Source organism: Stegodyphus dumicola, chromosome X1 (assembly GCF_044657685.1).
Source record: "Stegodyphus dumicola isolate Sdum_Otavi_A_Nest chromosome X1, ASM4465768v1".
Lineage (NCBI taxonomy): Eukaryota > Metazoa > Arthropoda > Arachnida > Araneae > Eresidae > Stegodyphus > Stegodyphus dumicola.
In genome coordinates this window covers 245,820,163-245,844,581 of record NC_140780.1, presented here as the reverse complement: position 1 = coordinate 245,844,581, position 24,419 = coordinate 245,820,163, and the positions used below count along the sequence as shown (strand labels likewise).

At 33.4% G+C, this 24,419-nt stretch overlaps 1 protein-coding gene across 5 annotated transcripts in view; it reads right to left on the bottom strand.

The window, feature by feature from the left end:
• tweek (transmembrane protein KIAA1109 homolog tweek) overlaps positions 1 to 24,419 on the bottom strand; it is a 421,377-nt gene that overhangs the window by 353,490 nt on the left and 43,468 nt on the right. For all 5 annotated transcript variants that reach the window (XM_085807394.1, XM_085807390.1, XM_085807392.1 and 2 more), the window contains 2 exons: positions 13,387 to 13,649; positions 5,099 to 5,369 (listed from right to left, as the gene is read on the bottom strand). In XM_085807394.1, the coding sequence (XP_085663520.1) occupies positions 5,099 to 5,369; positions 13,387 to 13,649 (534 nt within the window). The remainder of the gene's footprint in view (positions 1 to 5,098; positions 5,370 to 13,386; positions 13,650 to 24,419) is intronic.

Here is a 24,419-nt window from a genome sequence, read left to right as displayed (position 1 = left end):
CCTTGGAAGCAGTTGGAATTTGATGAAATTCTTTGCAGGAGAATCTACACGGGAGACAATGTATATGCTAAATCTACATGGGAGAATATGTTGCACACATAGAGTTTGCTAGTGAAATCAATAATAGTAGGGACTGGATGCTTGTCACTTTTGGTTTTAGTCTGAGCATTAAGGGCTCCAAAATCACCAAAAGAATACCAATCATTCATTTTAGGGACCATTTGCAGTGGCAAAGCATAATTGCTGTTGGATGGGTGAATGTGGACGGCCAACAGATGGCACTTCATATGATAACAAAAGTAATAATTAGCATAACAATTGATTTTTAGTAAAGACTTTTTTATTATAAATGTTCAAGCATGTCGGCCGTGATTCATCAATAATACCTGTAGTCGAGGGATAATGTTGAACAGCATTGTACAGCATATCTGTGAGTATGGTGAGAAATTCCCATCGGATGTTGTTTTTTAGCATCCTTAATGAGGACAGACAATCGTGGTAGACTTGCGATTTCAGGTTACCCCATGTCCAGTAATCACATGGCTTGAGATCTGGGGACCTGAGAGGCAAAGCATGACAGAAATAATGGCTCAGTATGCGATCCTTGCCAAACGATGCAAGTGAGAAATCTCTCACACGTGTAGCAATATGGGGTGGGGCGCCATTCTGCATGAAAGTTATAGCTTCCAACAGGAGTTTATCAGCCAGACTAGGGATGATGCGATTCTGCAGCATATCGGCTTACCTTGCATCCATCACACTGACAGTTTGAATAGCAGAATCACACATTTCCTCAAAAAAAAAGGGTGCAATCAGGATTCATGTGATAAATCCACATCACACTGTGACCAATTGTGAAATTGTGTAAAGATATAACATTTAGTGTAAAGATATAACATGAATTGTGTAAAGATATAACATTTAGTGAGTTAACAAAATTATTGAATACCAAATTTGCAAAATCTCAATCCTTTGACACTATTCACCTCAATCAGACAAACACAGAATCAGTCTGTCAAGCAATTAACTGACAAGGTGAATACATATGCTGCTAATACTTTGGGTATTCTCCCAGTTCAAGTGAGAAGGTACACAAACTTAATCAAAAAGCTATGCTGCCTAAATTTATTGAAGCTCTCCGACCATATTTAAGACTGAAGGTAAAAAAACTTGGTTCTTCTGATTTCACCATTGCTGTTAGATAAGTAAAAAATATTGAAAAAGTATTGAAGGATTTTGGTAGTAGTTCACAAACACATGATTACTCCCCCAAGAATAATTATTTTACTAATGCAACAAATGCAGAATAATAATACTATTGAGGATCTATGAAAAAACGTTAGTGAATTTCCATCTAATGGTAATATAATTTAACTAGAAAGTAATAATATAACTCAGAGTAGTGATAACAGAGTCTTGTCATATTTGCCAACAAAATCACTGTAGTGCTTAGCATCCTTATTTTCCCTCAAACAATACTTATCGATCATATAGAAAGGCTAGAGGAAACACTGGGAAAAATTTCTATAAGGGAAATTTTATCAGTAGAAGAAACAGGTTCAGTACTCAGTACGCTTATACTCGAGAAAATAGATTTCAAAATAATAATAAATACATCCTAAACAATAGAAAATATATTGCTTGTAGAAGCAATTTAAACTCATAAGAGATACTTAAATTCTCCTAGATACACTGAGTATTATAATACCCATAGAGGAAACAGGCAGAAAATAAATAAAAATAAGAGAATAAGAGACACTAATAAACTAGAAATTAAAAAATTCAGGAATAATATTGAGGAAAATAGTGAACAAAAATTAGCAGTTTCATGCTAGACTAACATCATTACCCAGTTACCAATAATAAATATTAAATCTGGTGACCTTCTGGCAGCATCATTGTTTGATACAGGTGCAAATTTGAGCTTAATACAGCCAGACACCTTCCAATCAATAAAAAATTATACAAAAGTTCAGTACATAAGCAGATCTGTAAAAGTACAAATACTTGCCAACCAGTTTTTTGTTACACAGCATGATGGGAATGCAAAGTATCAAATAATTTCAGGATATTATTTTATACAGAAAAATAAAATACTAATAGATACAAACAAAAATCAATTAATTATTGATAAACACACTTCGATTTCATATACAAAAGAAAAAATATCACTAACAATAAAGTAGAAGTGAACAATAATATCAAATGAGATGATTCAGATATTACAAGAGTAGCATTAAATACTAGAATTCTGCCCAACACTGTAGAGATAGTGAAATTAAACATTCCAGCTAGTAGGCAGCAAAACCAGCATATGTTATTTTCTGCAGATTAAAAAGTAGAAAAAATTGGGTCTGATTGAATCAATACATAAGTGATAGACAATATATTTTTACCATAATCGAAAAAATTCTAATTACAAAATTATTCTAAGGAAAGACGAAAAGATTGATAAGATATGTGAAATAGAGGAAAATCAATTTGAGAAACCTATATAACAAAGTTTAGAAATTAAACATATAACATTAGGCAAAATTAGAAAATTAAGGAAGGAGGAGCTAGTCCCTGACGACTTTGATTTAAACCACTTAGAGGCTGAACAAAAGATCAAAATGACTGAAATCCTCATGGAAAACTAAGCAGTGTTTTCAAAATCATGTAGCGCTCTTGGAAAAATTGACACTGTAGTGCTGCAATTAAATTTACTTCATAACTTCCCAATTCAGACCAAACCATATACTAGTCCTCGTATTGCTAAGATATATGAGAAAGAAGAAATAGCGAAATTCTTGGAAGCGGGCCAAATCTTGTCTCAGTTTTACATTCTTAGGGATGTAATCCACAGTTCTACTGGAAATGAATTAAGGATAAAATTTTAAATGGATCGAAAATTACATAGTATCCTGGCACACATGAAATATTATGAGACATCAGTTTGCTCAATGATACAGATAAGAAGGATTTTTTTTTTTTTTTTTTTTTTTTTTTTTTCTTAAAGATGGTAAAATGCATAAATATTTTGAAATATTTCATCTTTGGGGATTATGTTGTAATTTATGAAAACAATCAGTCTCTAAATGATTTAGTTGAAGATGACTTAACTGCAAATTTAACAAATCAACACAATTCTTCACATGAGGATACGATAGAACAGAAATGAGTATCATTAAAAGATGAAAAAAAAAAGTAATTGGAATATTGTGAAATTTCTTTCAAGCCGATGAAATGCAAGTTAATATTTTTAATTAATTAATACTTTAGAAAACAAAGAAAAATCAGAATTTCAAAACGATATCATAAAATATAATAAATGACTTTATCAAAAAAGATTGATTTCTGCTTTTGGAAGCTATGTTTTATTCATTCTGACTTAAGAGATCAAAGGAAATTACCGTATTTGCTGGCATATAAGACGCATCCCCATTTTTATACACATTTTTTGAAGGATAAAATTTTATTACTGAACATTAAAATTCCGCCTAGTTCTTATCATTTTCTCAGTTGGGGGTGGCCCGAAATGCCTCTCTGCAGCCCTGTTTCCATGCTCTTTAGCATATGCAATCACATGTAGCTTGTATGCTTATGTTATAGCAACACTGACGTTGCTTTTGAGCCATAACTTGCCAAAAAATTTAAGAAAATTGAACAGTAGAAATTTCACAAACTTAAAAGCCGTTCACAAAAATTGGAAAGTTTAAATGAACCCAACTGTGATCATCGATGACAGCGCATGTGAATTCACTGAGCTCTATGTAAAGAAAAAAAAAAAAATCGCTTAACTTCGAATAGAGGAAATTTCCTAGAAATGAACATGATCAAAAACTGAGTATCGATGTATAAGACGCACCCCATTTTTCAGACCAATTTTTAACAAAAAAGTGCATCTTATACGCCGGCAAACACGATAATTAGAAACTTCTTAATTTATAGGTCCCTACTGGGACATTAGAATGTGGTTGATTATTCCATGCTTTCCTTTGTTTATTTACCATGAATTAATTTTATACAGCAAAAGAAATCTCATTCTGGAGATTTTATCAGAGATATATACATACTGTAATGTACCACCAGTGAGCAATGCAGAAAATAATTGTTATTTCTAGTTAACAGCATAACAAGTAGCTTTGAAAAAAAAAACTAGTCTATGAAGTTAAATTTGTGATTCCTTAATGTTAATAGAAATAAGTTCATTGCATGCTATTACTCAGGACATATTTTGAGAACTTACCAAAAGAATGTTTGGTGTACTGCAGCTAATAACCTACATTTTCTAGTAAAACAAACTACACCAGTTCAGGTAATTACAGCATGCCTGCTTTATAAGTTCATAGTGAACACATTAACAGTGAATGCTACACATTGCATATGTGAGATATTTGGACATAACACAATGAATGACCAGGCAGCCATGACCAGTCATTGGTTAGTAAAATTTCAAATTGGCACCATGCGATTGGATGTTAAGCAACAGTGAGTGGGTGTTAAGCACAGTGGCAAATCAGCAAACATCGATAATGACAGTCTGACAGCAGAATTTAAAAGAAGAAAGCAGTCAAATTTGTCACGAATCTCAAGAACCTGAACAAACTTTTATCAGATTCTTCAAAAGCAGTAAACACTGGTGGATAGCAATAGTGTGTTACTTCTCAAGGATAATGTGTGCCCACATATGGTAGCAGCAACCAAGGACACCATTATACATTTCATCTGAAAAGCAACAATCCCACCTGTTACACTCTCCAGATCTCTCACCTGCAAATTATCACTTGTTAAGGGCTCTGGATAATCATCAATGAAATATGATTTTTGTTAATGAGAAACTTAAACTGTTTCTTAACCCAAATGGCTTGAAACTCCTAGCTCAAGGACATTTATGATCACATATCATAATAGAAGATGATTAACATGGATGACAATTACTTCTCTGATTAAATTTGTCTTTCATATATTCAATGGTCTTTTATTTAATGATGTCCAAAACAGCAGATTTTTATGGTTACCTTGTATGTCAGAAATTCAACAATGAAGCAAAGAAGCATATATCTTTTGTCATTAAATGCTACAAAGAAATACTAAGAACCAAAAAATATAGGCCTACCTGGTTCATCTTGGTAGTAGTATAAATCAACAAAATTTGATTGAAAAACTACGAATCCTTCACCCATATACCGTGGAGGCTCATCGCTCAGACCAGTATATTTAGGACTAGGAGCTAAAATTACTTTGAAATTTTCAGCTTTACATTTTGCAATATGGGTAAACTGATCTAACCGAGAAGGAGCTGGCTTGGTAGTATAAATGATATGAGCTTCTTCAAAATTTACTGAAAGTGTTGTAGGTAACAAACGATTTCCAAATACTATTCGACCCTAGAATAAAGAATTACACACAGTCAAATAAGTAGGAAAAGTATTATCAGCCTATTTAGTAACTTATGTGGTCAAAAAGGGAGATACATAAAATGAGTTTTATAATCAACATGTAAATAAAAATACTGACATATATCAATATTATAACTGAGATTTACAATTAATTCATTCAAAATATTAACTTAAACAACCAAACAGAAAAAACTTTTAAGTCAGTCCTTATTCTGTGTCACATTTTAGCAATCCTCACTACTGATAAAAAACAGTTGACAAAATGATGAAAAACTAGCAAGTTACCTTATGAAAAACTCACATTATTTAAGATATGATCTAATCGATGCAACAAAATTACAAATACAGGAAACATTTATTTCGAGTATACTGTTTGCTGTAATTTGATTGTACTAAGCATATGCTTGAAGAGCATTTACCTTATTTCAGGTTCATCTATATTTTACTGGAAGAGTACGTCCAAAATTATATTAAATCATTATTTTAATTCAAATATTTCATCTAATATAATTTATTTTATAAAGATTAATTAACTACACTTCCTTATATAACAAGTCATATACTTTCCCACAATCCAAATACAGCTGATATATAAATATTCTGAAGATTTCACGAAATATATATGCATGTAGTATTTCAAAAATAAACAAAAAATGGAATATTTTAAATACCTTATTTTTTTGCTTTATTAAATTTTAATTTATGTTAACATTTTGTGTTTCAAAAAAGTTAAATTCAATAACTGCGGCAGGTGCTATAAACAATGAAAGTTTCTAGTTATTAATATATGAATAACTAGTTGTATTATCATTAGTTATATTATTAATTAGTTATATCATTAATTCATTATGTATGTTATAATACTAGTCATCTAATATATTAATAATTAGTTCTGGTTAATATATTATCAAGTGAACTGTCATCCTCTCTGACTAGGAGTCGTTAGACATAGCTTGGCAGTGCCAACTACTTCGACGAGATTAAGTTTAGTGTAGGTCTTATGATTCAGTATTGAGCCAGCAGCACTGCCAGCAGGTAGTTGTGCATGTTGTGACATCATTCATGAATACTGTGTATAACATATGCATTAAGGTTTTCTCCCCCTTTTTCTGGTTGGTGAAGTAGACATATTTTTGGATATAAAGTATACAGTCAACTAGTGCTGGCTCTCTGGTATCAAGAAAACAAAAATTTCTGTGCATTTAAGAAATGAAGCTGAAAGTATAAGTTGTTTGCAAATAGATTAAAAGTTGAATGAAGTGCAGTGAACAGGAAGAGAGATCTTAGCAACGATGATGACAATAGCCCTGAAGATGAAACTGATGGCTTAGATAATGAAAAGCTTGGTGGTTCGAAAGTGAAGATATGGCTACTGACTCCAGAAATGCAGTATGGAATGATGCAGGACATTTAAGATTAATAACATTCATCAAGCAGCAGTAACTTTATTATTAATTCCAAGGAATGACAGTTTCCTCAATTTTTTTTTCTTTAAATTGTGGATGGCAATTTTCTACAAGCTGCAATAGAACAGACCAACAATTAAGCAGTGGAAGTTCTGTATCATCCGAAGACAACTATAAAATCTTAAGCTACATAATGCAAGCTTTTTCCAACAGAACAGCTAAAAAGTGTTCAAAATAAGGGCTCTTTCAATGTCAATAACAGAAGAAACTATCCCAAAAGAATTCCTTTCACATTTACTTCTGGAAATGTTATGAAAGAATGATGAACTAAAGTTTACTGAAATTTCTCTAAAACAATATCTATTGAAGTGAGACTACAAGGTGACTGGAAAGGTAACCTGAAAGAAATAATGAATGCAAAACTAAAAACCTAAGTTCTTCAAAGAAGCTAATGTTGGCAAATGGAAAAACAAGCAATGCATCAACAGAGAATTTGATAATGAAATTGACATATTTATAAATAAAAAAGTCAAGAAACTGAAATTGCATCATTGAATACAATGAGCATACATGTGACACTGACAGACAAAATTAGTTGATGGAATAGTCAGAAAACTATCTTAAGGCATACAAAAATTATTTTTTACTGTTGAGCAGATGAGCTTGATAAATATCCATTACTTATACATAACATATTCTAAGCAAAATATGAGATTATACAATATCCATCTACCTATAAGTAGAAAACTTTCGAACTTGTGCATTCCACCAACCACCTACGCCATTTTAAGACAGATACTTATATGATCAGTAAGACAGAAAAGAAATAAACGAATGAAAAAAACATCCAGAATTAGCAGAATGTAATGTAAGGTATGTAGATTTGATTTATTTGATCTGGACAAAGCTCACAAGGGCTATCTGTGTTAGTGGAAGGATGCTTTTATGAAGGACTTTTTATCATAAATTGGCATTCCACATTAAACATGAATGGATTCCACATTGATCATGGGGAAAAGTATGAAAATGCTGAAGCAGCCAGCCTATTCACCAGGAAGAAAATAGAAACAGGGTCGAACTACCAGTGTTCAGCAACTTTACTGCTTGGCCACTGATGGGCCCGCATAGTATGTAGATAAAAGACAAAGAGGATGGAAACTATTTCTGAATGTAAAGCATGTCCTTGAAAAACAGAATACTGTCTAGCATTCTGAAAAATACCATTGCAAATGAATATTTCCTTCACATTCATATTTATTATTTTGTTTACAGTTGTTTATATTTAAAAATGAAATAATAAATTTTATTAATTCTGAAAATATTAAATGCTATATTATTTTAATGCTTTCATTATTACCAATAAACCTTGAATACACACACACAATAAATTGATTGATTTGATAAATAAATTGATTAATTGAAACACAATAAATCTTGAATTATCAGTTTCCTGGGAAATGCACAAGGGCCAATAATCAATTTTCACATATTCAAGCCAAATAATCTACTTCTGAATGTGATTGATTCTCTCCTCCACTTTTAGAAAACTTTGCAGTGGGCATACAATTTTAATTTTATGTCTGTTTTTATGAAAAGTACTAATTACACTACCAAAGATTTATGCAATTATTCAGAGTTGAATATATAAGCATACACATGCAGAGCTGTGATTATGGAGGGGATAAAAGCACATGAGTGATTTTTGGTGATTAGTGTCCTTGTACTCCTTAAAGACACTCATCGTGTTTCTCGCAAAAGTTGGGTAAATTTTATAAGGTATCAGGTAAAATAAATAGCCATGAACATATGGGTGACAAATTGAGACATAAAACTACTGGCAGACTGGAACAGGTGGCCCGAAAGCTTAACACCCATTGTCATCTGCAATTTGTGGAAACACTTTCAGGTCACTGAATCCATGTTCAGAAAACATGGACAAGGTCAGCCAAGATCCACAAAGATGAATAAAAATCTTTATTTGGCACATCCAGCGCTGCGATACAGGACTGCTACATCTTCGGAGTTCTGAAGTGAGCTGTATGCTGCCACTGAAATCCCAGTTTCCGAGTCTACAGTTGTCCAAAGGGTTGTACTCCACTCACTGCAGCACACAAGACAGCAGGTTTAGCATGGTGCAGACAACATATGACAACAACTAAAGCACAGTGCTTTCTACAGATGAGTCAACATTCAGCCTGAACACTGATTCTCAATCTATCTGTATCTGGAGAGAACCTGGGATGCGATACCATCTTTCTCTCATCAAGGAAAATTATCATTACGTCAGTGCAATGGTTTGAGCAGGCAATTATGTTGGACAGCCACACACTCCTGCCTGTATTTGACAAAGGCTCCCTGACTGCTATGAGATATAAAGAGATCTTACAGCCATATGTTCAACTTTACAGGAGAGCAGTTAGTCTTGAGTTCGTGTTCATGGATGACAATTCTTGTCTACATAGGACTCAGCTGGTTGATGATTACCTGGAAAATGAGGATATTTTCCACACAGATCGGTCAGCCCTATACAGCACGCCTGGGAAACATGGAAGGGTAATTTCATCTTGCCATCTCCCTCCAAGTACCGTACCAGTGTTGAAAACTGTCTTGCTGCAGGAGTGGGATCAACTGCCACAGGGACTCTCAACTGCCTCTTGTGGGGTATGTCCTCATAGTCTGCAACCTGTCTGAATGTGACAAGTGGCCATACTCCGTATCAGGCTCATTTTCAGTTCGATACCACAAAATGGATTTTGGACATCCCTGCACTATGAACTTTACTGATAATCCTACACACACACACATATATATATATATATATGTAAGATAAAAAACAGACAAATCAAAATTATAATTTAAACTAACGGTAACCCTTTAATTCTCTCTCTCTGTTCTAAAACTCATAATAACTTCTCTGGATTGCATCATTTCTAGATCATTCCATTTTGCATGAACTGTGCAAAACTAATGACATAACTCTTGGGAACTGAAACTTTTCTAAGCTAAACCAAAACCTTCCCCTTGGCGACCTTTCATATTGGATAACTATGCACTTCAGCTTCTCTCTGTGCACTGCTTGGACGTAATTTCGCTTTGCTCGTTTGCTATCGCAACAATATCAAAAATGTAGAACGAGTAGAGTGCCAAGTGATTGTGGCCACAAACGTCAACTGGAAAATAAAAATTGAATTAAAACTGCCTCGACTGCCAAGTTTCTTAGATAACAAACTCAACATTATTAGCATACTAGGTAATCAGATTTCTTCCTATTCAATATGGATCTATGATCTATTCTATCTAAATATTATGCATCAACACTGCTTTGTCTTTTTCTTGTTTTCATTACATATATAAATTTGAATTGGGCCAAGTATTTAAGTAACCCTCTGAAAGGGATGACCGGCTCTATCCGGTCATGAGATTCTTGGTCACCTGGTATATATTAGTTCACAATTTAAGATAGTTTGCTTTCTTACTTCCTTTAGTAATGTAAAGCGTAAGTTTATGAAAATAGACTAAAATAAGTAATTATACAAATTTAGTTAATAATTTCTCTTTCAATACTGGTTTTCTTGACAAATCCATAAGCCCATGCCGCTCAGATGGTTAAGATATAAAGCAACATATATAATATATACATATGTAATGATTTTAAAATGTGTAGACGAAGACACCGGAACTTTAACAGCTTTCGATATTGCTTAGATGGCTGAGAAAACAGTAGTGGCTTTAAGGTAGCTGAGTAGAAAAGCAGGATGACACATTTAGCATAATGGATCTTGAAGAATCACAATCTTTATTATTTTACGTATAACAAACCATCCTTTTGCAGACATGTTTTTGTTTCATAATTATATCAATATTTTGTTTCTTAATTAATTCAAGACAAGACTTTGTTTCCTAATTATATTTGAAGTTTCATTTTGAAGTGCGACGTCATCTTAAGCAAGTATAGATATAAAGCGTCTTGCCAGCAGAACAGCTTATGCGAAAAAAGGAAGATTGTCGCAGTACTTCATAGGAAGAAGGTTGGGAGTCAGAAAACTTTCAGTTGAGAGTTTTGGTTTACAATTAATTTGATTGGACAAGAGGTATCTGCATTAAAATGTTACGTTACATAAAAATCTGGAACCTGGGAGAAGAGATGAATTTAGGAGCAGATCACCAAATTTAGAATGCTACTTTTGAGGTTACCAATTACTTTTTTGAAACAACTATCATATTTTGTTATATCTTACATATTCCCCACCCCCTTTAAAAGAAAGGTTGGGTGAGCAGGGTGGAAGAACAAGCATTAGAGCAACAAAATGTGAAAGATAAAATTTTGAAAATACAAAACATATTAACAAACCACAAAACATATTAACAAACCTATTAACTTTCAAACAAAAAATTATTGTCACAAAATTTTGACCGATATTTTGACTCAATTTTGAAATTTCACTGAAAGCCATTAAATTTTGAATTCGGTAATAATTTTAGACACTGTATTATTTTAAAACAATTGCACATTTTAAGAGTTCTGAGATAAGAATATCCAATGAAATTTTGTAGTAAAGTTCTTGATGAAAATAGCTCCACAAAGTAAAAGTTCAAATTTTTTGTTGATGAATGTATTTCCACTATAACACAGATAGAGATGACAACTTTCATGTTATTTGTTAGAATCTCTATAGGTATAGTTTTAGGGAAGGCATTTTAAAATATAAAATTTTTTTACACGTCATTCATAAACACAACAAATTTCAAACTTTTCAATATTATGATGACATTTAAAATTTACTTATTCTTTACAAGACCAGAAGACTTCACAACTTTCTCTAAATACCAGCACATCCGTCATATTGGTTTATCAGTTGAGCAAACTGGTGTTTATTCTTCACCAGTGGCAAAAAGATTTGCCAAATTAGCAGTTACTGTAGAAAAGGCATCCGTTCCTTCGATAGAGGCAACTGGCCTTTTTCCAACTGCTGTCATTCCATTATAAAAATTAAACACTCTACTTTTATGAAAAAATAAAAATACTTATATTTAAAAAAATTAATTTTTTCATAAGGTGAGGGCCTTCAACGTTTATCTTGAAAACATTAAAGAAATTCCTGCAATTCAAAAATTTTCAAACAATAATTTCATTTTTAAAACAGTAAAAATTCAAAAATATAAATTCAAAGAGATTTAAACAATAATACAAAAATATTATTTGTATTAGGAACCTTCCCTAAGTAAAACCTTCAACTTCCTTACCTAATTTTTATCAAATTCACTAACTTTTTTCCCAATTCAAAAATACAAAACAACATATTAAATAAATCAAAAAATTTTTAAATTATTAACTTTGATATTAAAATGATTTAAACAAAATATTACCATCAATAAATCATAATACAATGCAATTACTTATAAATGCAAAGTTACTTATAATACAAAGTTATTTTAAAACGTAATTTACTCAATTTGGAACTTATTACCACTTCACTACCACATTTGATGACTTTTGATAATACTGCATTCTTTGAATATGAAAAATTGCCAATTAAAGCAATAAACATGCAAAAGAGCACAAAATACTATTTGGTATTTCACATTTCACTGATGAGGTTTCTGACCTTCAAAGCACTTTGGATGTTTAATTTTCTTTTTATGCGATGATAGGAAATGCATAAACATTGTTAATATTCGAAGCAAGCGAGAACCATTAACCATATTTCACTACATTGCGATCACTGACCTTGATTCGAAACAGTTTCGATTTTGAACTTAACAGATACTTGATGATTTTCAAAGCACTTTCGAATATGCCATTAAATCACACACCGGAAACAAATTTAATGATTCACTGCAAGTTTGAAGCAGCAGAGTTCGAAGGATATTGTGGAAACTTGCAGCAGGTTAATCCTGTCTTGAATTTTTATAAACATGTAATAATTTTAAAATGCGTAGATGAAGATACTGGAACTTTAACAGTTTTTGATATTGCTTAGATGGCTGAAAAAACAGTAGTGGCTTGAAGGTGGCTGAGTGGAAAAGCATGATAACACATTTAGCACAACAGATCTTGAAGAATCACAATCTTTATTATTTTATGTATAACAAACCATCCTTTTGCACACAAGATGTTTCCTAATTATATTTGAATACAAGTTTCATTTTGAAGTACGAAGTCATCTTACGCAAGTAAGCGGCAGCAGCATGAATGTAAAGCGCCTTGCCAGCAGGACAGCTTATGCGAAAAAGGAAAATTGTCACGGTACTTCATAGGAAGAATGTTGAGGAGACGGAAGTGTTTCAGTTCAGAGTTTTGGATAACAATTAATTTGATTGGATAAGAGGTATCTGCATTAAAACATTATGTTACAGAAAAATGTGTAACTTGGGGAAAGAGATGAATTTAGGGGCAGATCACCAAATTTAGAATGCTAATTTTTAGGTCGCCAATTATTTTTTGAAACAGCTACCAAATTTTGTTATATCTTACATATATATATGGGCCATGTATTTAATTAATATTTAAAGCAAAATACATTTCTGTACAAAGCCTTTTATCATATTCAAACCAAAATCCATAACATAATGGATAAAAAGATACTAGTAATACCTACCGTAGAAATTTCAGCTTTTATAACAGGTATTAAATCTCTCCATTCATATTTTGCAACTTGCACACTTTCATGCCTTTCTGTAGGTGCTTGCGTATCACCCTCACCACCAGAATCTTGCCAGTATGGCTCTGATCCAGGTGGTATTATGGAGGGCTCTAATCCAAACAAGTGCTCCAAACGAGAATATAATTGTGATCGGTTATAGACATGAAGTTCAAAACCATTTAAAAGTAATGACAGTCTAGTATCAGAATGGGACAAATCTGTAATTAAAACGTATAGAGAGAATAGCAAATATATCAAACATATACAGCTGAATTTATATCTAGCAAAACTATCATAACAGCTATAAAATTCATTATATCAAGACTAATCATTAAATACAAAGGCACAAAAATGGGGACATAAACATACAATAAAATACTAAACTACACTCTTATGATAATGTATTATTATTAGTCCTTATTAAAATGAATGGCTGAAAGCTATTATATAAGCTATGAAGATAAGTTTTATAAATTATTTTTTGCAATATATTTTTTAGAAAAGAAATGTGATATTAAAATTTACATTGGTGTGAAAGGTTTTACTCTTAAAATTTTCAGTTTGTGAAAAATGTTAAATACTCTATATACTTCACTATGAAAATTTAGCAGTTTTTTGATTTCAAACAGCATCAGCAAATGCAATTTTATTTTAACGTTTTATTTCCCACTTTGAAATACTTGCTTGGCAAATTTCAACACATGTTCCACAGTTTTAGCAAACTTTACATGCAGTGTTCTATGCTACTGTCTTGTCCATGTATTTCACGGAAGAATGGCTGCCAGAGCCTCAAGGAGGCTGGACTTCTACTTCCAGCCCAATTTTGAAGAACAGAACCTCAGGGGGTGGTCTGAGTGTCTCTCACCCCTCTACCTTGCCACCAAACCACACTAGGCCTTTTGGCTAGCCATTTATTTAGAGTGCCCCCATGCTGCAAAGACACTATACATTTACAAATATCCACGTCTTCTCCGGGATTCAAACCCGGTTCCTTTGGTACCGCGGTAGGCTCCTCTAACCACTACACCATCTGGGCAGCTGCAACGTTTTATGATAAATACAAATGAAGCAGTACTAAAACATACAAAACTTTAAAGAATCAGAAGGGAAATAAAATACCTTCTGCAAACCAACAGGTAGAAGTCTAACCTTTTCGGAGTTCAAGCAACCTTTTCTTCCATAGTAAGTATCATCCCAAAAGCCTGCATAGTGGATTTCAGTGCATATCGTGCATATCAACATTTCTGGCAATGAGCAAGTCAACCACCTTGCCAAAAAAGCCCAAAATGGCATTCAGTGTTCCTACAGCTTAACCCCTTAACTGCCGCAGAAAATATGCAAGATTCATTTCCCAGTGCCACAGTATTTCACACAGGGGTGCGTCGTTATGTCATGTATTAGGGGAAAATAAGTGGAAGTTTTACTTTCTAAAAACTGTTTAGTTTCACAAAATAAAGAATAAAAGAAAAAAATGAATGCACAAAATTTAATGTTTTGAGTAAAAGTATAATAAAAAGATGTTAAGTATAATAAAAGTGATGTTTTTATAATAAAAAAGATCTCTAAAATGGAGTTTCGATCAATTCATTTTTAGACCAGTAAAGCATAATATCAGGTTTCACTGTTATACCTTGTGAAATCAGTATGCCTAAAAAAACATATATTTCTTCTGAACTGGTTGAATGCCATGATTTTGTTCTTGATTTTTTGTTACAAAACGAAAGTTTCAGTAACAATATGAACTCAGTTTCAGTAACAATATGAAGCATTGTAGAGTCACTAGGTTAACTGGAAGCAGAAAAGATGAAAAATAGCAAACGCCTTCGCCGGGAATCGAACCACGGACCTCTGGAATACTGGCCCAGCGTGCAGAACCACTACACCACAAAGGACGCTAGGAAAGTGGGAGAAATACCTTATAGCATGAGCAGTTCATCAAAAAATAATTCACAAAAGATAAATGGGTTTGAAACGTCCACTATATCTTTCTTTAGTTCTGGAACTTACTACAAAAAGTAAACGAAAATGGAGGACACAGAATAAAAAAAAATATGTTTTACTCAAACAACACCAGTTGATACCATGCAATCATTACTTTCACAGCTTTAGACACACCCCTCTCTCCAATTTCTCCCCATACTTCTCTGAAATCGTATCCTTCTTTGCATACTTTGTCAAGGTCATTGTTGTGTTGCATTCCAAAACTTTGCAAATAATTTTACAGGTAGCAGCGCAAAGAAAATGATAGTATTTTGGAAGGCCGTATATATAAGCCTGGGCAGTTAACGCATCGGCTAAGCAAGGCATATATATACGCCCGCGGCAGTTAAGGGGTTAATCCTTGCTGATGCAGATGCACTAGCCAGCTGAAGACTCATTTCCCAACAAGTTAAGATAAATTCTATTCCTGAGCTAAACTATAACTGAATTATTTCATCTACCATAGCCAGACTGGGAACAAAGCACTTTAAAGGAATGAAAATATCCCCTGATGGAAAGCCTCTAATGATAAGGCCTGCTGCTAATATCTTGGATTGCTACTACCAAAATATAAGTAAACTCATTCTTACAAGACAAGATAAAATGCTGAAGAATAGGGCCAGATACATTGTTCATGTTTGCCGAAGTAAAATACATAAAGAGGGCATTTTTAGCAAAGAGTTCATGCTGGAAGAAGTGTAGAATGCCTTAAGAACATTTTCCTGGTTCTGATAATATTCATGGTAAAATGATATATAATCTTAGCCATAGAGGTAAAGAGACTTTCTTGATAATTTTTAATAAATCCTGGAAGCTAAGTAGACTTCCTCAAGATTGGAAATGTACTCTTGTTGTAACAATTAGAAAGCCTAATAAATCAGCCAGATTGCCCAACAGTTTTAGACCTATTGCATTGACTTGTTTCCCTTATAAGATAACGGAAAAAATTATTTTACATAGACTGACATTTTACTTGAATTCTAGCGATTTATTGCTGAGAGAACCATGGAGGTAGGAAGTTAGATGGAGTGGCCCTAAACCGGTTTTCCCATACTCTGCTTTGAAGCACTGGCAATCCGTTCTTTGGTGACCAAAACATTGGGTAATTTAACATTGAGTTCAATGGGTTTTGAAAAGAGGATGTTAATATTTTATAATTATGTTGTAAATATGCATATAAATGTATATATTTTCTTTTTCTACAATACTTCAGAGTCCTAAGTATATGAAAAGAATACATTTTTAAACAACATTTCATTCTGAACGGAATTAAGTGCTATACTTTTCACAGAACAGTTTGCTCAGAATGGTTTAATTTGAAATATTTTCACAAGTTTTCGTTAACTACACAAGAAAAAAAAATTAAGGACATTCGATTTGATTCGGTTAAGGATTACAAAAATTAAGAACAAAGTTTATTGTATTATTAAAATTATGCATTAATTCTTTTCTATTTATAGAGCTCTTTCCTAAAATACTTTCTCAAATATGACAGGATTTTTTAGCTTCTGAGGCATCTTTTAAATCGAAAAACATTAAGTCAATTTATAATTAACACTCTATTAGGTCCATTTCAAATTAGAGCACCTTTTATTTTAATAGCAAAATACTTTAAATAAACTTTCTCTGAGTATTTCTGAAACAGAATAAAATAAGGATTATTTTTTAAATATGATTTAAAATTTGTAACTGAGTTATTATAAAATGTAAGGGGAATAATTCTTTTAATTATACTTATCAGATTTTTTTACCCTTAATTTCCGCAATACATATTCCAAAACTCTTCTTTATTACTTTCTTACGCATCTCATACAAATTGCATTACAATACCTTTTAACAGATTGCTTTCCAGTACAAACAATTCTTGCTTAAATAGTTTTATAACGTATTTGTCAACAGGATGTCAATTTATGTTTACAATTCAATGTTAAGGTCACTATATACGTAGCGTATTCGGAAACTAAGTACCGTTTCATTCTAGCGCCATCGCAGTGCTGTGGTAGGCTTCCCGCGCATGCGCACTAGTCTTTCTTGTTCACTGACTTTCAATTGTCGCCATTTTGGTTGCTCTATGTTGTGTTTTCAGTTTGCTGTGCACATTCAAAATGTTTAAAACAATTAGCTCTCCCGCTGACTGCGAGATTCGTGCAGTGATTAAATTTTTGAACGCGAGGAATGTTAAACCGGCCAAAATTTATCATCAAGTGACAGAAGTTTACGGTGAATACGCGATAAATGATGGAATGGTGAGAAAGTGGGTAAGAATGTTTAATGCAGGTCGAACAAATGTCCACGCCGAGGCTTGGAGTGGTCGGCCTTCTGTTGTCACCGATGATTTGGTAAGGAAAGCTGATGAAGCAATTCATGAGAACAGACACTTCACAATGATAACTCTTTCAGAAGCATTTCCACAAATTTCACGTACTGTTTTGTTCGAAATTGTGTCTGACAGCTTGAATTATCGCAAACTGTGTTCCCGATGGGTTACAAAAATGCTCACTTATGTTCACAAAACAAAGCGACTTGGTAGTGCCCTGACATTTCTCACGCGGAACAGTGATGAGGGAGAAAACTTTTTAAACCAAATTGTGACAGGTGATGAATCTTGGGTGTGTCATTTCACACCAGAATCGAAACAACAATCGATGGAGTGGAGACACATTCATTCTCCGAAAAAATGCTGTGGACTTGTGGTTATCAAAACTGGCGGGAAGTTTCTTTGTCGATGGTACACAAAAACTGGTCACCCGCTTTGACGAGTGTTTGATCATTGGAGGAAACTATGTTGAAAAATAATTTAAGACATGTACTTTCATATAAAAATAAAATTGGATTCGAAAAAATTGTTTTACTATTTTTTTTTTTTTCAAAACGGTACTTAGTTTCCGAATACGCCTCATATTTAGATAATATTTATAATCATTATAAATTTAGATACATTTAATAATTATTTTTTTCACAGTTGTTTATGAATGAATAAATCCATCATTTCAAATACATTTATAAATAATTTAATAAATATTTACATATTTTGTTAAATGCAGAAACATGCTTTTTGCAAGTACATGCATAAATACCATTTTTCATTTCCAGCATGTGGAAATCATTAATTTCTGTGCATTCACTATATTTTTCGAGCAAAGTAATTTATGCTAATTTTTAAAAAGTACATGTTACAATAATATGTGGATGTGAAAAAAATTTATTTTATTTAAAACATTTTGGCATTTGGAAGATAAAATAACAGTAGCGGCGTTTGGAAGATAAAAATAGTGAATACTGTATCAAAGGTATCAAAAGATGTATACAATTTTAAAGGTTCGGTGAGGTATTTTTCATTCTTTAAGCATAACATTTTTGCTAAAATCTATATTTTTGTAGCTCAACAGCTTAGAATTTTATAAAACAAATTCATAATCAAAATCGCCATTGTTAAAATAACCAAGATATACAACCTAAATATACAAATTGCTATTATCTATCACACTAGGAATTTTTCTTTTATGCAGAAGTATCCCGTTTTTCGATTTGTATGGAATTGCCGTGTGTCGAAATACTATCAGAGCACTGTCAAGCAAGCTTCTGAATGTAAACAAAAAACACCCCATCTGGTAACCAAAGCTTTGGAGCGGTGCTTCACTTCTAATGCCGGTTTCGCCACTCCTTCCTTTCTTATCTCCATGGAGAGAACAATACGATTTTAGGAAGGGACACTCTGCTATCAATCAAATCCTATATTTTGGACAGACTACAGACTAAGCCAGAGTCTGCCTCAAGGCTCTGTGATGAGTCTCCTGTTATTCTCAGTATATTCGGTAGGGATTGAGGCAAAGAGATGTGAAACTGGACTATTTGTTGATGATCTAATTTTATGGAACTCTGATCCAGATATTGAAGTGATTGAAAATAATATCAGTAATAAATAACATCACCCTTTCTAAAATGAAAGTTTTCGCCACCCACAATAAAATACAATTTAACATCTCTAAATCTTTTGTGAGCTTTTTTACCACTAATCAAAAATTACATAATTACCATCCATATTATATAATTATTATTATGCTGGATGAATCTTTACCACACATTGAACATCCTAAATATTTGGAGTTTTTGAGTAAAAATACATTGAAAACCTAGTTTTGAAGGGCAGGAAAAGATTTAACATGCTTATGTAGTATTTATTTAACTGGTACCAAGTGGGGGGGGCAGATTCATCTACTCTCAAATCTACATACAGTGGTGGCCAAAATTGCAGACACTTTTGGAAATTTTTATGTTTTTTACCTTTGTAGGCTTATAGAAAATGTTACGTTTCGCAAAATGCAAACTTGTTTATATCATTTTAAAGAGAATTTATTACTGAATTCAATACAAAATACAAAATTCAATTATTTGCAATACAAAAAGTTATATGTACTTTAATATAAATTAAAAACACAGTTATGAAGTGGTTTGTAATGTCTAGCTTTTCTGGCCAATCACTGTTCTTGTTCTGAGAACCAATCAAATGTTAGTAACTGTCAGTAGAAGCTGACATCATGTTTACACTTCAAACAATTCATTATTTTATGCTTTGTTCTGTAGAAGGAGGACCTGTTTCTTATACACTGCAATTACAAGTAGGAATTTTTGTAAAAATTTTTAATATTTAGTCAAGAAGCACTGATAGCAAATAAAAGAGTAGATTGGTTACCTAGAAAGAGATGTAATATTAGTGTGTTACGAGAAAGTGGTCTTTCCTATGCTGAAATTGCAAGACAGGTGGGTGGTTCAGTGACTACATCTGGAGTCTGAAAGTTTTGTTTACGATATCAGGAGACAAATTCAATAAAAAACAAAGAAGGAAAAGGCCGAAAAAGGCGCACCACATCTATTGATGACAGAAAAATAAAAAGACTATGTCTCCAAGATAGAAAAATGTCATCAGCGGCCATCAGAAGTGATCTGAATGATGCTGGGGTTTCTGTCAGTTCAAGAAGAAGATTCAGATGTTGGATTGAGAGGTAGAATTCCACGAAAAAAGCCTTATCTTAATTTTCAGAAACGAAAAAAAAGACTACACTGGGCAAAGGAACACATTAATTGGACAGATGATCAGAGGTCACAAGTTATATGGAGTGACGAAACTAAGATATCGTTATTCGGTAGTGATGGGCGAAAATATGTAAGATGTAGAATAGAAGAGCTACATCCTGACTGCATTCAAGCAACTGTGAAGAACCCAGTTAGTGTTATGATTTGGTCATGCATGTCAGCAGATGGTATTGGTCATTTTCATGTCATCAATGGGAGACTGAATGCCAGAAAATACATTGACACTATTTTAGAAACCAAAACTTCTACTTTCCATCAGAGATCTCTTTCCCAACAATGCTTCGTTTATTTTTCAGCAGAAATCTGCTCCTTGCCACACGACCAAAATATCGAAAGAGTGGTTTTGTACAAAGAGCATTAAATTGTTGTCATGGCCAGGAAACAGTCCTGACCTCAATCCTATAAAAAATTTGTGGCACCGTTTGAAAACTCTTGTCCGAATGAGGCGCCCATCAAATAAAAGGGAAATAATTGAGGCTATAGTTGTTTCCTGGCATCATGTAATAACGAAAGAAGAGCTTAAAACTCTTGTCAGCTCAATGAAACGTCGATGTGAAGCTGTAATAAAAAATAAAGGGTACCCTACTAAGTACTGATAACTCACTGCAATCATCACTATCTAATGTATATCGATAACTATTATCGTTTAACTTTTTATGTATTGCAAATAATTGAATTTTGCATTTTGTACTGAATTCAGTAATAAATTCTCTTTAAAATGATATATACAAGTTTGCATTTTGTGAAACGTAAAGTTTTCCATAAGCATACAAAGTTCAAAAACATAAAAATTTCCAACACTGTATGTGTCACTGATAAGATCCATTTTGGATTATGGCTAGGAGATTTACTTCTGTGCTTCTCCTACCAATCTGGCTGAACTTGAGCATGTTCAGTTGAGTACAGCCCATCTACTTTCTGGCTTACACAACAGTCACACAGCTGAAATAGCATTCTTTGAATGTGATATACAACCGTCGAATTTGAGATGCAGAGCTAATCTGTCAAAATGTTTTAATAAATTATACAGTTATGGAACTCATAGCCATACCTCTATACTTCCCGACTGGGTTTATTAATCAAAGATTGAAAAGAAACAGCCCTCTTTCTTTGGCTTATCTCATGGGTTTAACAGATACAACTGCTGAGAGATACTCACTAATACTATCAAAACACTGCATGGACTTCTGGGCATCTTTTTTCACACAGACCTAACCTCTTATACCAACAAAAAGACAGATTTAACAGATTATCTTCCGCAGATTGCACTGGAAACTTTACATGGCATTTCCGCCAATGCCCTTCAGATTTTCACTGATGGCAGTAAAAATGAACACGGGAACTGCAGTAGTGGAGCCTTCATTAGAGCACTAATTAATAGCTTTAAGACTACAAATTATAAACTCTGCAATGTTTTTCACACTGAGCTTACAGCAATTAAGGAATGCCTTAAGGTTGCATACACTTGCACTGCCTACAAAGATACACTACCCAACATTGAAATGCAACACCAAGATGGAGTGCCCAAAAATTATGCAAATTTCAGGGTAGACACCATCACAGAGTTATGCAAATGATGTCAAATGCCCAGCTTTTCAGCGCATGTTGAAGAAGATATAAGGAAAAGAACCTGCAGAATATTCAGTTTTTGTGCTGTTATTTCTGCTAGGGAAATCATCTTAGAAAATTTGTTCTTGTCTCACAGGACACATATAACAGCAGAGAATGCCAGGCCATTACCAAGAGACAGTTCTAGCAGGCAGAGGATTTTATGAAAGGCATGGTCATTGGACTGAAAAGGGCAGGTCGGTACATGTGGCAAATCTCAGCTGACACACATCTAGATGCATCCACAGTGCCGGCTGTGGTGACGATAGTTACAACAAGGATATATGGCAAGTTCGAGGGATGACAGTGCACTAGAGGGACGTCAGCACGCAAGGATCGATGCATCCGCCAACAAGCGATGGTGCAACCACAAGCCAATTCTACCTCCATACTGCAGCATGTTCAAGACACCCTGGATGTTCCCATATCAACTAGAGCCATTTGCCGTCAACTGGTGGCTAGTAGCCTGCGTTTCTGATGTCCATTAAGAAGACTGCCATTGACTCCACGACATAGATGCCATTGTCTGCAATGGTGCCGGGGTCGAACGATGTGGATAACAGAATGGCACAGGGTTAGCTCCTCAATGTTAATTGAATTTGATACATATCTATTGATATTTCTTTTTTAATTAAGCTTATTTGATTCTTTCTTTAACATTTCGAAATTTAGGTTCATTCCAAATAAAATTCGCCAATTTTTATGATTTATTTTTCAAACTTGTATTTTAAAATAATTTTTATAAATTTTTTAAAAAAGATTTTGAAATTTCAAAAAATTTTTGCATACCTGCAAAAAAATTAGAGTTTTTTTTATTCAAAATTTCCTAAGATATACAGTTTGGTATATACATTTACTTCAGATATACATTTACATTTTTGGTGCGTTCTGAAATTTGGCGTATTTTATTAAAAGCGATAATAACGAAAATGTGGTTTACGCACTTTGTTAAAAGTATTTGAAAGTACGAATGATGACTTTTTTCCCCGCTCGTGGACAAAAAAAGGAAAGGAAAAAAGTTTGCTATAAATTAAGAAGCTCGCCAAGTGAATTATTCTTGGAAAAAACTGAAAAAAAAATGCGCCAATATAAATTTTAAATTTCTCAGCAAAAATGAAAAAATTTAATATCTAGGCATAATTTGAGTCGTAGAATCGAAATATGGAAAAAAATTGTTCGTTATTTCAGAAAAAGTCCGATTTTGTGTCAAAATACATATGTTAGAACAATGCCATATAGAAATCTAATATATGTCTCAAGTCGTGATTTCGAGACAAGGAAAACGCAATTTAAATTTCATCAATCGGCCTAGTAGAATGGGAGCTACAGAACTCCCCCCCCCTTTTTTGCGCAGTGTACATCTCCAATGGATCCCTTCACATATTAGTCTCAGTGGTAAAGAATTGACTAATGTCCTGGCTAAGGAAGGTATTTCAATGACTCTGACCACTGGCACCCTGACATTTTTGGAGATCTGCTTGATAGTTAAATCTACTGTTGCCTCTTCCTGGCATTCTCGTCTGGCTCATGATTAGTATTTGGCAGGCAGCTGGGAGGTGCTTTTACCTTTGGGGGTAATCATGCTCAGTAGGCTACTCTAACGAGGCTCCTAAGCGGGCATCTGAAATGCCTTAAATTTGACCGGGGAAATAAGATCTACTGGAGGAAATGTAATACAGTCAAAAGTCGTTAATTCGGACACCCATAATCCGGAATGATCTATAATCCGAACCTCAAAGCTACAAACTTTCTGTGCATGCGTCGCACGGCTGCGAATTTGCGTGTGCGTGTACGCAAAATACATTTACGAATGCGAGGTTTAATGTATAACGGACGGTATAAGCTAAGCTAAAATTATCTAATTATCTATTTCAGTTAATGTTGCAGATTGCGTTGTTCCTTAATCTTCGAATTGGATCCGGCTTATTATTTTTTGCAGACTGTTAGAGCAATTTTATAAAAGTAAGCTTTAACTTTCGATTATGTCAAATAGAATTTGCAATATATATTTACTAATATGTAAAGGATCTACAAAGCGAAAGTATGTTTCGGAGTCCATTAAACAAAAAGTGGAATTGCTGCAAAAAATGGATAAAGGCATATCCTTTGTTTATCTAAACTTTAACGTTTGTTTATCTAAACTTTGTTTATGTTTAACGCCGCAGCGTGCAATGAATTGGAAGTTGATCTGTCAGCACTATCCTTATCTCCAGGGCAGATGTTTTTATTTTATTTGGCTTATAATTGCTTACTAAATGTAGTATTTCATCTCGGTGTACTCCGTCTTAGATATGATTTAAATCAAA